This window comes from Puccinia triticina, chromosome 13A, assembly GCF_026914185.1.
Source record: "Puccinia triticina chromosome 13A, complete sequence".
Classification (NCBI taxonomy): Eukaryota; Fungi; Basidiomycota; class Pucciniomycetes; order Pucciniales; family Pucciniaceae; genus Puccinia; species Puccinia triticina.
In genome coordinates, this window is record NC_070570.1 from 4,619,676 (window position 1) to 4,634,846 (window position 15,171).

Consider the following 15,171-nt stretch of genomic DNA (forward strand, 5'->3'; position numbering starts at 1 on the left):
GTAGCTGGGAGGTCGGGTGGACGCCCCCTGCAGTGCGCGACATGTTTTTTGCAGTGCGCAAAGTACATCCAATATTCTAATACTTTTCTGGTTGAGGTACACAATAGAAGTAACAGATAAACCCTGGTTGAAAGTTTGAACCTGTATTGGAAGAGAGAAAAAGAAGGAAAATAAACTGGTTTTTAATTTTTCAAGGTCTCACCTTCAAAACATGCTGGGGATCATGAAAGAATATTTGATTATCGTACTATATTTGATTATCGTACTGCTTTGAAAAAAACTGGCCCCCATCCCTGAAGTAAGTAAACAGCCTTGATCTTGATCTCAAGAAGTGATATTTTCTCTTATTTGGGCGCAGGGGAAAATTCACCCTTGGAGAGTATCTTTTGGGGTTTCCTTTGGGAACAAATCTTGTGTGGTAAATGCTAGATATTCTAGCTTTTACGTGTGGCAACTCATCAAAGTCCTAGAGCTAATGGGTAGCCAAAGGTGGTGGAGTGGGTGACCCAATCAGATATTTTAATTTTTGAAAATTCACAATACTCATAGACTACTTGCTTCTCAACAAAACATTAAAAAATTGTCCTCAAGAAATTCCGAAAAGGCAGATAAGGTAGTGGGAAAAAACCATCTTACGTATTGAGAAGAAAGAAATGGGGCCATGGAAAATGAGATTGAAAGAGTAGATGGATCAGTCGATTTGGAACTCAAGAGATGTGATGATTTTAATTTGACACGAAGCGAGCCACAGATCCTTGAGATTTGGTCACTGAACCTTCTAAGTGAATCGAAAGATTGTCATTTAAAAAGAACGCAAGAAACATCGAACTAATCGGTCTCCAGTCGGTAAACTATGTCGTGATAATTTGTCAGAAGACGAGGAAAATCCGGATTCCAATCGAATCTTCAGACCAAAACCAAGATGATGACGAGGAACAGTGCGGACTGCCAGAGGAAAACTTTGGTTCGAGAAGCCCCCGAATCTTTCGGCTTTGCCGGGCTACCAGGTTGGTTGGTGGCGGGACTAGTTGATCCTGATTTTCCGGTTCCATTTTGCCCAGAGGTCGAGTTGCCTGCGGGCGCCGTACCCCCGGGAGCTGTACCTCCGGCAGCGGTACCTCCGGCAGCGGTACCTCCGGAAGCTGCGCCTCCGGCGGTTCCAGCGGTCTCGAAGTATGATGCGCCAGGTGACTGGCCCAGACAGTCAGATATTGATTGAACTTTCATACCTGGGGTCTTCAGCGCAGTCGGCAAGAAATGCTTGGTTGATAAGGCAACCGTCTGGCTGAACAGGTCGTGTGTGAGAACTGATGATTCGGAGTGAAATTGGTTTTAGCACCGCGATACTTTTAGTGCTGGATCATTCATGCGCGCGTACCTATGAAACCGGTTTGCAGAGTGGTCGCGGCGGTCAAGAATCCTTGGAATGCTTGGATGGATGTTGAGGCAGGATTGATACCGTCAACCACTTTCCAATCTGCGCGAACAATTATGATTAGTTCTTCTGTATTTTGGAAAAAAGGCAATGATAGATTTCATTCGACTGTTATAGCTCACCGTTAGTGTCAAAGTTAGTGGTACTAGTGCGCGTCCACAGAATAGTCTTAAGCCCCATGGCATTCATGATATACCTAACTCGATCATCGATGTCTGAATGAAGATAACCAGTGATTTTGCCATTACTTTCAGGAAATTTCAAATGACAGTTGATTTTCAGGAACTTACCCGAATAAGGAGGCCTAGCACAATTAGGCACCATCCCAAGGATGTCTTTGAAGGCCTTCAAGCTCCAAGCGAATTCAGCAACTATTTGTTCATTTGTTAGACTGGTCAGAGACGGATGCGACCAAGTGTGAAGACTGATAGGATGATTGAACAAATCAGCAAAAATGATGAGGGGACTGCTAGTTAAAAATGAGGGAAGACAGACCATAACTGATGCCCCGCCATGTATTCAGCTCGAAGGACGTCTGGTAAGCTTATGGCGCGAGAACCAACGATGAAAAAGGTGGCCTTGAGTTTATTTTCGGCCAGGTACTGGAGTACGGTTGGCGTAAATTCCGAGGGTCCGTCGTCAAAAGAAGCCCCGAGAGTGCCCTTGGATGGACAGGTTGTGATATCAGTAGATCGAGTGCATCCGGCACAAGACCACCAACAGTTACCCTCCGGCCCGGCTTTGGCAATGGCATCAGCATTGAAGGTCGTGTTCGAGCAGCCGTTAAGCCCAGTAGGCTTGGAAGTAGGTGCTTTAGACAAATCGATTTTTGAGAGCCATGCTTTCACAACTTCCGAATCCGTTGGAGGAATTTTATCAAGCGGAGGGTATTGGTTCGAGTCTATCGAGACAGCGGGAAGGGGGGGTGCGCCTGGGATCGGCGACTGGGTTCCGGCAGGATATGTTTTAGTAGATGGTATGGGTCCGATTGATAGATCTCCACCAGAAGCTCCGCTCCCACTATTTTGGGCTTCTGAGAGGAAAGGTAACGTGGTGAGGCAAATGACGACCAACGTCCGGAGTAGTGAGGTACCCATCTAGAAGATGCTTGATCTGAAAGTTGAAGAGGAAGAAAAAAATAACAAACTAGAAGGACAGATGACCCGGTATGTGTGCTTTCTACGATATGGTAGGACTCAGATCAGGGGAAAGATGCAGTGAAGAGGGGTACTCGTACGGATAGAGGTGTTTGACGACGAAAAGAGTGAGTGTACAAAATGTTTTTCGCCTCGAGGGTGTTATATGTATGTATCCAGGCAAAATATTTCTATTGTGCTGTATAAGAATTAGGTGGAGTAACAAGGAGAAAAGAATAAGATGTATTGGTAGCTCTGTATTGGGGGTGATGGAAGTAATTATATATACTCTTGTAGGAAACGCTTTCCAGCCCAAGAAGCCAGCCGCCAGCGTCATTTACACGGGCCGCCCCTTGAGTGAAGCATTACTTCACCAGGCGTCTTCGGCAACGAGGTTGGGGGGGAATATATTTAAATGTACATGGTGTGGCTTCGGCCCCGGGGACCACTTAGAGACTGACATCGGTTGAGATGGGCCGCCCAACTCTTTGCGGATAAGGACAACCTCAGGGTTGTGAATCGGGAGTCTGGGATGGATGTAACTTGTAAGGGTGACTCCAGTTGTCAAGTTGGCTTCCACCCAGGGGTGCGGACAACATCAGTGATTTGTTTGCCGCTCCCGTCGATTCACTTCGACACTTGCTCCCACCTGGATGAATTGCTTCCGATTCTCGGTAACCCTTGGAGCAGCTGGCCGTTTGATCTCGATCATCAAATCATTCACGTCGGCTATCGGCAGCACTCCACCATCCATGCGGTGTTCGACAAAGCCGACGGACCTCAGCAGCGAACCGCCGGCAAGTGCTCACAAGACGGCCACCTAATTTGAACCGAGAATACGAGGATGGAGATCTAATGACAAAAGCTTATACGCTCCACGCAAACAGTCCATCGATGCTGGCGGCAGAATCCGCACCTCGGTAGGCGTAACCACGCATACATAAATTTATGTTATGTAGTGTGCATATCAAGATGCAGACCTCTTGCAACCTCTTGCTACTTCTTGGATCTTGACCAACCAACACTGAACAAGTCACACTCACCGTGACCACCTTGGCACTTGGTTGAAATTGATAGTTGCAGGGCGCCGCACGGCGGCGGCGCATAAGAGCTACAGAGAAAAACAGGATGTACACATTCAAAAATACAATGTGTAATCTCATTGCCACCATTCGTAACCCCCATGTGCTGCGTTGTACAAGCCACCGCGCAATTTGTCATGTAACATGTGATCTGGCTGTGCGGTCCTTTAAGAGCCCCTGGATGACTCCGCAGTGACTTTCGATTTGCCTGCGGATTGTTTAAAATGTGCGGCGCATTTTCACCACTTGTCACTTTACCTCGAATCAACTAAGGGCCCATGTTGCTGATGTTGATAAAATTGTGAGTCTATCCACCCATCAATTCAATCCTCATCCTTTAGATCATTAGAGAATGCATAAGATAACTTGCAAATCATCTGGGCATATGCACAATACTTGCATGAACGGAATAGGGGGGTTCACAATTGAAATTTACAAAACTTTGGGACACATTTTAAGGTGTTTATGAACATTTTTTAAAAAACTTGATTAGTTGCTCCAATTGATCAGTATCCCCTGCTGCTGTGCATTTTCCCAAAATTTCATAATTTTGTTCACAAAGGCCTTAAATGTGGCTCTAAAGTTCAATAAAATTCAATCATGAACCCCCCTAATACAACATAAAGATCGCCGTCAGGACCCGCGGGCGGGTACCTGGCACCCGTGCGCGGGTACCCGCGACCCAGTGTCGGGTACCCGCCCGCGGGTGCCGTGTACGGGTCCGGGTGCGGGATTTCTGGCAAAAAAGCACAAGGTACCCGGATACCCGCCAAAAATACCCGCGCCAGGCGGGTCTTCATGGCACCCGGGTACCCGCTTTTACGGTCACCGAGGGGGTTGATTCCTCGAGATGACCGGGACAGATTCTGGTCATCAAGGGGAATCAGCCCTCTCGATGACATCGAGAGGAATAGTACAGCCCTCTCGATGACCGCATCAAGAAGAATCAGCCCTCCCGATGACCGGGATATGTCCTGGTCATCGGGAGGGTTGTTTTCCCTCGATGACCGGGACAGATCCTGGTCATCGGGAGGAATCAACCCCCTCGATGACCGGGACAGACCCCGGTCATTGAGAGGAATTGAACTCTCTAGGTGACCCGGACAGATCTCGGTCATCAAGGGGAATTAGCCCTCTCGATGACCGGGACAGATCCCGGTCATCGAGAGGAAACAACCCTCTCGATGACGGGGACAGAACCCGGTCATCGAGAGAAAACAACACTCTTGATGACCGGGACAGGACCCGGTCATCGAGAGGAAACAACCCTCTCGATGACCGTGACAGAACCCGGTCATCGTGAGGAACCAACCCTCTCGATGACCGGGAAAGAACCCGCTCATCGAGAGGGTTGTTTCCTCTCAATGACTGGGACAGACCCCGGTCATCAAGAGGAAACAAGCCTCTCGATGAGCGGGGTCTATCCCGGTCATCGAGAGGAACCATCACTCCTGATGACCAGGATCTGCCCCGGTCATCGAGAGGAAACAACCCTCCCGATGACTGGGACAGAGCCCGGTCATCGGGAGGAACCATCACTCCCGATGAACAGTCTGTAGCTGTCATCGAGTGAGGGTGTTGGATAAAAAAAAGCAGAAGTACCCGCGGTACCCGCAAAAAGTACCGCCGGTACCCGCCCGCGGGTGCCGTGTACGGGTACGGGTGTCTGAATATCACAAAAAACACCGCGGGTACCCGGACACGCGGCGGGTACCCGGGTCCACTTGGCGATCTCTAATACAACAATGTGTGGATTTTGGGAACATTTCTTAGTTGAATTCATGCTAGCGCAGCGGTCAGAGTGCTGCGCTAGCACTGATTAAACCGCTGCGCTGCGCCAGAAGTGCCGTTGTTGTCAGCGCAGTGCAGCAGTTGCACCCAAGCACAAATCACTGGGTAACCTCAACTCCTGATCAAATGGATTGATTTGACTCATAGATTGAAATCCTTGTCTACATTTAGCAGGAGTATGCTTTGTAGAGTAAAGAAATAACAATCAGGTAGATTGTGAGAAAAATTGGATGAAGTAATTTGAATATTGCCAGTGGAAAGATTGTGGATATGCTTTTAGCCAATACAAATCATTTTGAGGGAAAGTTTTTACATATGTAGTACTATACATGTGGATGGATTTGCAAAGGTGGATTTCTGACTCAAGAAGAATCCTACTCTGTTTTCTCAACTGACAATTTATGAAAGTCTGGGGCATACTGACCAGCTTCTCCTTGAATAAAGATTGTATTTTCTCCAGGCTAATGGATAAAATAATCAAATAATCAGTTACAAAAATATTGGGGCTATCAAATTAGGTTACATTGTGAATTGTTTTGCAACACTCACTTTAAGGGGAAGTGCTACAAGAAATCCTTCAGCCATATCATCCCATGTCTGTTACATTCAAGATATTAAAGATTGCCAGATGTCAAAATCAATCAGCTGAAGTGTTACCCAGAGTCCCAATGATTGGATTTTTTTTCCTTTTCAAAATGAATGTACTTACAAGTCCAGTTATAGGTAAATCTGCATAATAGGGGGCACTGTTATTTATGATAAAAGCTGTGTGCTTGAAGTTTAATTTTGAATCATCCATGTTCCCCGGAGACAGATCTGCATTGATGTAACTCAAGCGGACCAAAGTGGGTCCATTCTTTGAACCAGGAATTTTGCTCCAGCGCACTCCACTTTTACCATCAGGCATGAGGTTACCTGCTACTTTAACACCTTGAGAAGTCAGTTTTATTGTGGCAGAACCCTTTATTTCAGCTACTTCAACCGGGAAATCTTGGAAATTTCTCTTGAGAGCCGGCCTGGTTTCAGTTAACTTGATTAACAAACATCCGTGCTTGTCAATTGTGGTGATTAGACTGTAAGAATTTGTGGTACAAGAAATTTTTGAAAAGCTTTAATCAGCAATAGATGTGAATTACCAAATTTTGAATAACATACGTTTTGTTGATAATTCCCCGATCTTTTTGAGTCAGTACATCAACCACATGTGCAGATGAAAAACCCAAATCTTCAAGCTGAATGGTTTTTTGTGAGCTATCATCAGACCAATTTATTATGACTGGGTTGAAGAAAGTAATCGAAGTTCATTAAAATGATTAGTCTCAAAATTAAGAAACCTATATAAGTTAGATAGAAACTTGGAGGAAATTAAATTCTTACTTGCAACTGTACTACCATCACTGAGAGGCCCACTCCATATATCCATGTCAGCAGGGTATCGGCGATTTAGGGTGATACTTTTCCCCAGGTTGTCTTGCTGTGTAAAAAGAGGAAGTGTTTGCATCAGTAATTGATTTAAATTTAGCTCCTTTGAAAACTACTCACATTGATGGCAATTGCCCTGGGGTTTGTCAGTAGTTCTATTTCCTCCTGACTGAGGCGGGATATATCAGTTGAAATGATTAGGGGAGATCTGGGATGTTGATAATTTTATTCAAGAGGTATCTGAGGTTAATTGTGTGCTTGGGGAATCTAGATGAGTTTTAAAAGAAGAAGTAGGAATAAAACTTACTTTGCTGCAGCCCAAAAGCAAAATTGTGTTCTCTTCTCTGCCATTGTTAGTTTATTTTCACCAAATTGGAGAAATCCTAGGTCATTATATGGGCCTTTGTTTGAGAGGGAATATGGGTAAAGTGCATTTAATGTCCTGATACTTTTTTAAATAAACAGATATATTCAGCTGGAAGTGCAAGAAATTTGCAATGAGTCGTTGAGCTTCTTACAAAGAGTTCCAGTTATCTAGGGTGTCATCAGCTATTCGCCAGCTATTGGCTTTGGTATCTTTAGCTGATGGGGAAGCCCCCCACTGTCCAGTGCTAGTTTCACAAAGGATGGTTAATAAAGTGAACATATTACTGATTTCTTGAAATATCAAGGACCATTCAACTCACGCATAAAATATTTCATTCCGGGAACCAGTCTTTGCTAGTTCACTTTCCATTTCAATGTAGCGTGACTTTCATTTCAACATTCATCAGCTTTCTATGGCCCTTTTAAGATTTTTTAGAATTAGACATACATTCACTTGATTGGCTGAATCAGGATTTTGCAATATTTCAGGTTTTGCCCAGTCACAACTTTTTGATTTATGGAAATTTAAGTCAGCAATCTCAAAGCATATATGTGTTTCTTGGAAAAATATTTTAACTGACGGCCTGTGAGATATATAGGTTGCACCAAGGGCTTTAAATAAAACATGCATGTATGCCTGAAGGTTCTTTTTGGATTTTGCATGTGAATTTTCACCCTCATATCTTGGGCATATTTGTGGTCTAAAAATTGCCAAATCATGCAAACAATTAGTTAAACTCTTTTCATCCATGCATTTTATCAAGAAAACACAGCAATATCAAACTCACCCTGCCCAAGTACCAAAACCAAGACGAAGTTGCCTACCTCTGAAGTCTTCTCGAAAATGAGCATAATTTCCCAAAACTCTGTGTTTGTACTTTATGTTGGTGGAATAATTTATAACCATGAGAACAATTTTGGGTCCAATCATCAATTAAAAAAGAAATACCGCAATCACTTACTATTAGATCATAATGTGGTGCAAAAGGAATATGTGTGGACCCAGCCTCCCATCCGCATTCAATGATAAAAGTTGTATATCCAGCTTTTATGAAACCCTTCTGAGCCATCAAGTCCGCTTGCCATTTTAGACCTTTAATTTTTACATGTTTCCCACAGCCAAAAGGATAGAAAGAGTTCCATCCCATTACAGCTAATAGAAAATAGATTCTGTAAGTATTCAATCATTTTGGATCATACATCAGGTTCACTTACGCTTAACTCTAGGGCCTTGAGCAGCATTATGTAGCACTATTTCAACTGGGGTTTGAGTCGTTAATCCAATAGTCGAGAACATGAAAATTGCAACACTGAGCCATTTGATTTTGTAGAATGAAAATTTATCCATCTTCAATGAGATATTTATCTAGGTATTCTGCAGAGTTGGTGATACAATTCTGCTCTGTGTGTGTATATTGTCCCAAATGATGATTTATTCAAAGGAAAATTATACCTGTGAAGTGTGAAAAGTGATTGTTTGGAGAGAATGAAGATGTCAGATGGATGAAAATTGTCTTTGTAAGTTTGTGGTGTTAAAGGAAGTATATAAAGCCAATGTGATTTATCAGAAAAGATAGTCAAAGAGTCAGTGCAATGTCAATAAAAATTGTTTGAAATCATGTGTTTGTAAGATCCTGTCAGAGACGGTCTTAGTTTGGGATTCAAGAGAGAAAAAGGCAAAGAAGGTTCCGATGAGCGCGGTAGTGAGGAATAAGCGATGAATGAGAACAAAACCAAGCGCTAAACATACAGGAAGCAAACACACAAACGGGTACGACTACGGGTGTCTTGATACAGTTCAAACATGCAAACTCCGGATGACCTGACTACAGTTGCTTGGATTCCGTCCAGATGTTCAAGTGTTTCGCGAAAGGTGTCGCTGATATAACCCCTTCCAATTAGGAGAGGTTTACTTCAGATGTGCTTGATCAAACACTTCGCTCCGGATGTCTAGTTACCCGAGCCCGCCTGCCAGCTTGGATCGTGCTGAGAAGACGGAGTTCTTGGTTGGCTAGGAGAGACTTACTGCCTTGGTGATGCCCATTTCCCTGCTGCACGAGTCCTACTGCTGATACGCGGAATGTTTCGCATCGGTGCTCTGCACCGTCCCATGGGGAAGATTAGAGCATGATGACAATTTGTTTGGAAACAAATATTGATGAGGACGGTGAGTAATTGAACGGGAGCTGATGATTCCAACGGGACACAAAGCATGTTGTTGAAGCCGGAAGCCAATTAGGTCGCAGGAAACTACCAAGTTGGCTCACAGCCTCACTGGATGCCGCGGCGGGCAGGATCAAGACTGTCAGCCGGGGTTCTCTCCTAGAGAGCAAGCTGGACAAAGATAGTAGTATATATCCAAGCATTACTACTAAACTAGATACAAGAGCAGTTGCAGGTAAAACAAGTTGTAAAGTCTGTCAACCAAGGAGGATTGGGGTGGTGAGATGGATGACAGAATGTGGGAGGGTGGTGAGTGAGGGGATGATAGGCTGTGGCAACAGCGTATTTCATGTGTTTGCACTTGCACTTTAATTTTTTTCATATATGCGGAGTCTCTGGGACCCATTGGCATGTGTTTTTGGTTGCACATGAATGCGGTTGAAACTTGGTGTTTACATTTGCTGTTGGAGAGGCAAAAGCCTTGCCGTCACTTGAGAGAAACAGATGGATAAAGTAATCATGATTTGTTATTCTCATTTCTACAACAACCAACAAAGAACAAGTGGGGAAAATCTGGCTCTAGCCAAACGCTTACATTGTCCCTGCACACACACACACACGCGCGCAAAAAAAAAGGAAGAAGACAGGGGTACATTAATGGATGGGGCCGGGAAGTTAGAGGGAGGAAGACTGTTGGTGCGCCAACCAAGCTGCCATTGTAACCCCACTTGTGATTACCTAATTGCCTTTTAGGTGCAATCACTGTGCAATGTGCCAGTCACTGGGCATTGAAGCTTGGTTGAGCAAACCCTTTGAGAAAGGTTAGAGTATTAAGTAACACCACAAGCCTCCCTCAATTTCCTGCATGTCAACTGCTTACAGTGGACCCTTTTATTTTTGCAGTGCAGCTATTGAGAGGATAGTACTTTGATGGTACTTTGCCCTTGATTACCATAAAATCAACGCTCAATTTTAAACCTTGCATCTGCCTGCGCCCAGAAGCCAGTAGATGAGTCCCGCGCTGTTTGGGTGTGCAGAAAAGTACAATTAGTGTGGACTACATCCCAATTTCTTTTGCAAATTAGATTTGCTTTGCTTAGGTAGCATTGGGATTTATTGTCTTTTCCAAGAAGCTTGGACAGAATTTTAAAAAAAATGTTTTCAAAAATCCTTTGCAAATCACATATCTTTCATATATACTCCAAGTTTTGATTTGACAGGTGCCAGATACAGCCCAAGGCTAAATTGAAACCCAGAGCCATCATCCTTGAGAAGATGGTCTTGGAGTAGACTTCAGGAAAAACTGAGGTCATATTTGTAACCAAGGCTGCTTGTTGACCCCTCCAACCACGGCGCATGGTGAAAGACCGCTGCCCTCTGCCCAAATGGAGGGGCCAACCAAGCACCAGACCGTCACACAACCTGCAAAGGACAAGAGGTCTGTGGGATACTACATCCAAAAGTTAATCTAAAAATCAAAAATAAACCCATACACCAAAACAAAAAGGATTGGAAAAGGTCCAACCTTCTTGGAAAAGACAATAACTGAGTATCAGCAGAAATTCATAAGTAAATGTCATGTTTGGTGTGTACCCTTTTGGGTTTCAAACCCCATTCATCCCTTTTTTGTTCCTAACATTTTGCAAAAAAATGTAAAAATTCATACATTTAGGTTACCCACCTACGTTGGGGGTTTCCAGGGTCCTTTGGAGGGGCACACATTTAGCAATGGTGAAACGGTACAGTAAATGTATTGGTATTTTTATAGTCCACTACACTGTATTGGCATTGGATCAAGTCACCAAACCAATACAATCCATGGTATTGTATTGCCAATACATTCTGATACAATACAATACAAGTGTGTTGCTGAGAGGGCCCATTGGATTGAGCACCAATTGCCCAGAAAAGGTGTTATTTTTTTAGATACAATAGCATGTATTGGTTGCATTGAATTGCATGTCTCTACAATGCAATGCTAGGTTTTCTCACCCACTGTTGATGCAATGCCAATGCCATCCATCTGTTTTGTGGTGTGATACAGCCTCAGGGGATGGACAATCTGGTGGATTGGAATCGTGATGTGATGCCAATAAATGGGCAATACTGCATTGTATCACATCAGTTTCACTGTTAGTGGCATGCCTGGATTGGGTGGCAGATGTGGAGGTAGTCAATGGCCAATGTGTTGAGCTTGTATGCATGTGTGTTTCAACACAGTTGAGGATAGGGCCTGCAATCCCCTGTGCAGCTTAGCCTTGGGGGTGGCCGTGGTTGCTCTTCTTGTGTCTTGCTGGTGCCCAATTGTACAATGTGCTGAAAGTGGTATTGGGAACAACCCATGATGGCTCAAACAGTTGAGTTTTTGATGCTTTTTGAAGAAGTGGGGCCGGTAGTAGATTATCCAAAATTTGTGGTGGAAACACCAGGGGTCATGGATAGCAAGGACACCGCGGTTTTTGGCCGTTGCACACCGCAGACGCTCCGCCCCTGCACCTCAGAGCAGAAGGGTCCCTTTGGCATGTAGAGGCCTCTAGATGCCACTCTAAATGGGCACAGTCATCAAAACCACATCCCATGAACCCTATAAGGCTCAAGAAAACATGTTTCCTTTTGCCAAGAAGTCAGCTAGTACCCCAAGCGGTCAACGGCGACAAGGCTTGGTGGAATCGCAAGCTCAGGAATCCTGTATGTATGCTGCAGTCATCTTGCAAACGCCCTCCCGAGGCTGCCGATGCTGGACTTGCTTATGTACATAGATAGAAGCTGAGAGCCGAGCATTCATCCGACGGGTTTTCCCTCGCCTGGGCCCAGCAGAACCAAGCCCCCAGTCTGGATGGATAGCCGTCCAGCGCCCAAGCGACCCACAGACCCACGCCCGGCGAGTGCCCCCAAGCTGGCCGCCCACGCCTGCAGCCCCCGCCCAGCCAGCCAACGATGAACTTGAACGCGATCCGAAGTTGAGTGTCTCCCCTCTCTCCCAGTGACCGCCGGCCCGCGCTGAGCCTCCGCCCCGGACAGAGCTCGTCAGCGGGAACAAGACCCGGCTGAAGGACGCCCAGGTCGGCGTCGAGCTCGACCTGTGCTACCTCACCCCCCAGATCATCCTGTACGTCGCTCGCTGCCCGCTTCCCCGCCGCCCCCGCCCCTGACTCGCCCGTCTCGCAGGATGGGCTTCCCGGCCAGCGGGATCGAGACCCTCTACAGGAACTCCCGGTACGCGTCTCCTCCGTTCCAGCGGCCGCGCACACCGGCTGACGAGAGACCCACAGCAAGCAGGTCAAGCGCTGGCTCGAGGCCCGCCACGCGCTCGCCTACCGCATCTACAACTTCTGTCCGCTCACCGAGAACGGCTACGACAGCGCAGTTAAGCCCCTCCCCGCTCCCCTCCAGTCGCCAGAGCGCTGAACCCGCGAATCGCCCGCGCGCGCTCGCCAGTACTTCCACCACCAGGTCCACCGCTTCCCGTTCCCCGACCACCATCCGCCTCCGCTCTCGATGATCCCCCTCTTCGTCAGTCGCCCCGCCATCCAGGCCCATCCCCCGCCCAAACCTCTGACACCCATCCTTGCCCACGTATTCGCCAACAGGTCGCAGACATGGCGGCGTTCCTGGCCGGGTCGAGCGCGAACGTGGCCGTCATCCACTGCAAAGGTACCCTCCCTCTCTTCCTTGCTCCCCTGGTCACGCGGAGAAAGCTGATGGACGGTGCAGCGGGCAAGGGCCGTTCGGGGACGATGTCGATCTCGTATCTCATGACGCTGGACGCCGTGCCCGAGGACGCTGCGCCGGCCCGGCCCGGCCCCGCGCCCGCCGAGGCCCCGAAGCCGCGCCCGCCCGAGCTCGTCGCTCCGGCGTATCCGCCGCCGAAAGCCGCCCCGTCGGCCACTGCGCCCTATGCAGGCGTGATCGTGGCCAATCGAGCGACGATCGCAGACGCGCTGGTGCGTGCCTTTCCTCCCACATACATACATACTAGGGATCATGGCGTCCTCGTTGACTGCCGCTCCACACTCTCAGATCGATCTCCCGGCTGAAGGCCATGACGCGGATGGGCGGTTGCAGCTTGGCGATGCGGAGGGCCGGGGTGGTATAGCGACGCCGGACGCGGGCGACGCGGATAAGACGCCGACGGTGTAAGCACTCCTGCGCCCGTCCCGGGGAGAAGCCGCACGGACCTGACGGATTTCTGTGTGTGTTAGGCCGGCGGAGGGCCCGACGTTTGGCCCCGCGCCGGCGACGAACGGGGCGCGAATGCGCGCGCGGATCGGGGCCCTACTGCGGTACCACACGGCGCGGCGGATGGCGGACCCGAGCGCGAGCCGGGACGGCGTGAGCATTCCGTCCCAGCGCCGCTGGCTCGAGTACTGGGGCGCGGTGCTCGCCGGGAACGACGCCCGGCGGTTCCTTGACCAGCCGGCGCCGAAGCATGTCGTGATCAAGTGGATCAAGATCCGGCTCACCCCGTCCGAACATTACCTCAATCTGGTCTCCTTCAACACCAAGATCGCTGTCCAGGTACGAGACACCCACGCGATTATGTGTTGTCGGCGACGCGGGCTGACCCTCACGCGTGTTTCCTGCCAGCTGGCGCACTACAAGAGCTCGTACATCGACCGCATCGAGCGTGCCGAGCAGGCCCTGCACCGGACGAACGGGTTCCCGAGGGCCCAGTTCCTGGCCCCTTCGAGCGGCAGCAGTCCTGCAGCCCATCCGGGCCCGGCCGATGCTGCGCAGAGCCCGGGCGCACACGCGCCGGACTCCGAGTGGCAGGACGGGTCGGCCCTGGTCGTCAAGTTCGCCTCCTTCGGCCAGCGCCCCGCCCCCCCGTCGTCCGCGTCTTCGGCCGACGCTTCAGTGGTGCGTCTGTCCATACTGGGAGTGTGGTGCGCGTTCTGACGGGATGTGTCCAGTTCGACGGGTCGTCGTCGGTCGGGACGCACTCGAGCACGACCAGCGGCCGGCCGGGCAGTGTGTCTACGGATATGGGGCCCGGCGAGGCAGTCTGGCCAGCCCGTCGGGCGGCGGATGACGAAGAAGACGGGAGCTCGCGCCTGCTGACGCCCGTGCGACTGTACCCGAGCCCCGAGTCGGCGACGAGTGCGAGGGGGCTGGCGAGGAAGGCGAAGGGCCGGGCGGCGATCGACGCGCTGGGCGGGGTCCGGCTGGACGCGACGCGGGAGGTCCAATGCAAGTTCGTGGTCGGGTCGACGGGCTCGAAGCACGCGTCCCTGATGACCGACGTCGTCTCGCTGGGCTATCTCTGTCCGCCGTCTCCTCCTCATCCCTGCCTCGGCTGCTGCTGACCGGGCATCCAGGGCTTGCGGGCGTTTTTTGTAGGGTTCATCCCCGCGTTCCACGCCAACGACCCCGCGTCGCCCGCCCATCCCAGACAGCCCTCGGCCTCCTCCTCCGCCGCATCCGCCGCCGTCCCCGACGCCTCGTCGAGCTCAACAAGCTCCTTCGACCCTCACCACCACCACCATCATCATCATCATCAGGGAGAACACATCACGACCTTCGACAACCATCAGATCGACTTCTGCCATCTCAATCTCCTCTCCAATGTCCAGATCTGCTGGCACTTCTCCCCCTGATCTTGCCGCTCCTTCTCTCCCGCATTTCTTTGTTATAGCATCTTATTCCACTTTTTTTGGAAGCCCATTTGCGCTCTTTATCATGTAGTGTTGTAGCCGTAATTCCGGGTACTTCTGAAGATGCATCCCGCCAAATCGTGTTTTTATGGGCACGAAGAGAGTGTTCTTGAGATCAGAAA

General features: G+C 48.8%; 3 protein-coding genes across 3 annotated transcripts; 1 reads left to right on the forward strand and 2 right to left on the reverse strand.

Annotated features, from left to right (window-relative positions):
• Positions 1-906: 906 nt before the first annotated feature.
• On the reverse strand, positions 907-2,532 carry PtA15_13A419 (uncharacterized protein; the record flags this gene model as incomplete). The annotated part of the gene is made up of 5 exons (XM_053162615.1): positions 907-1,307; positions 1,379-1,477; positions 1,558-1,650; positions 1,726-1,859; positions 1,931-2,532. The coding sequence occupies 5 exons, from the start codon at positions 2,530-2,532 to the stop codon at positions 907-909; spliced, it is 1,329 nt and encodes a 442-aa protein (XP_053026574.1).
• Positions 2,533-5,818: 3,286 nt separating this feature from the next.
• On the reverse strand, positions 5,819-8,580 carry PtA15_13A420 (uncharacterized protein; the record flags this gene model as incomplete). The annotated part of the gene is made up of 14 exons (XM_053162617.1): positions 5,819-5,905; positions 5,994-6,041; positions 6,154-6,517; positions 6,600-6,720; positions 6,822-6,918; positions 6,987-7,074; positions 7,174-7,314; positions 7,385-7,477; positions 7,553-7,617; positions 7,681-7,738; positions 7,814-7,933; positions 8,021-8,109; positions 8,195-8,385; positions 8,448-8,580. 14 exons carry the CDS (start codon positions 8,578-8,580, stop codon positions 5,819-5,821), a joined length of 1,695 nt encoding a protein of 564 aa, XP_053026575.1.
• A 3,752-nt stretch (positions 8,581-12,332) lies between these two features.
• Positions 12,333-14,992, forward strand: PtA15_13A421 (uncharacterized protein; the record flags this gene model as incomplete). Its single annotated transcript, XM_053162618.1, has 12 exons — positions 12,333-12,354; positions 12,417-12,504; positions 12,564-12,611; positions 12,668-12,761; positions 12,834-12,908; positions 12,986-13,049; positions 13,110-13,339; positions 13,416-13,531; positions 13,598-13,913; positions 13,983-14,255; positions 14,309-14,660; positions 14,736-14,992. The coding sequence occupies 12 exons, from the start codon at positions 12,333-12,335 to the stop codon at positions 14,990-14,992; spliced, it is 1,935 nt and encodes a 644-aa protein (XP_053026576.1).
• Positions 14,993-15,171: the final 179 nt, after the last annotated feature.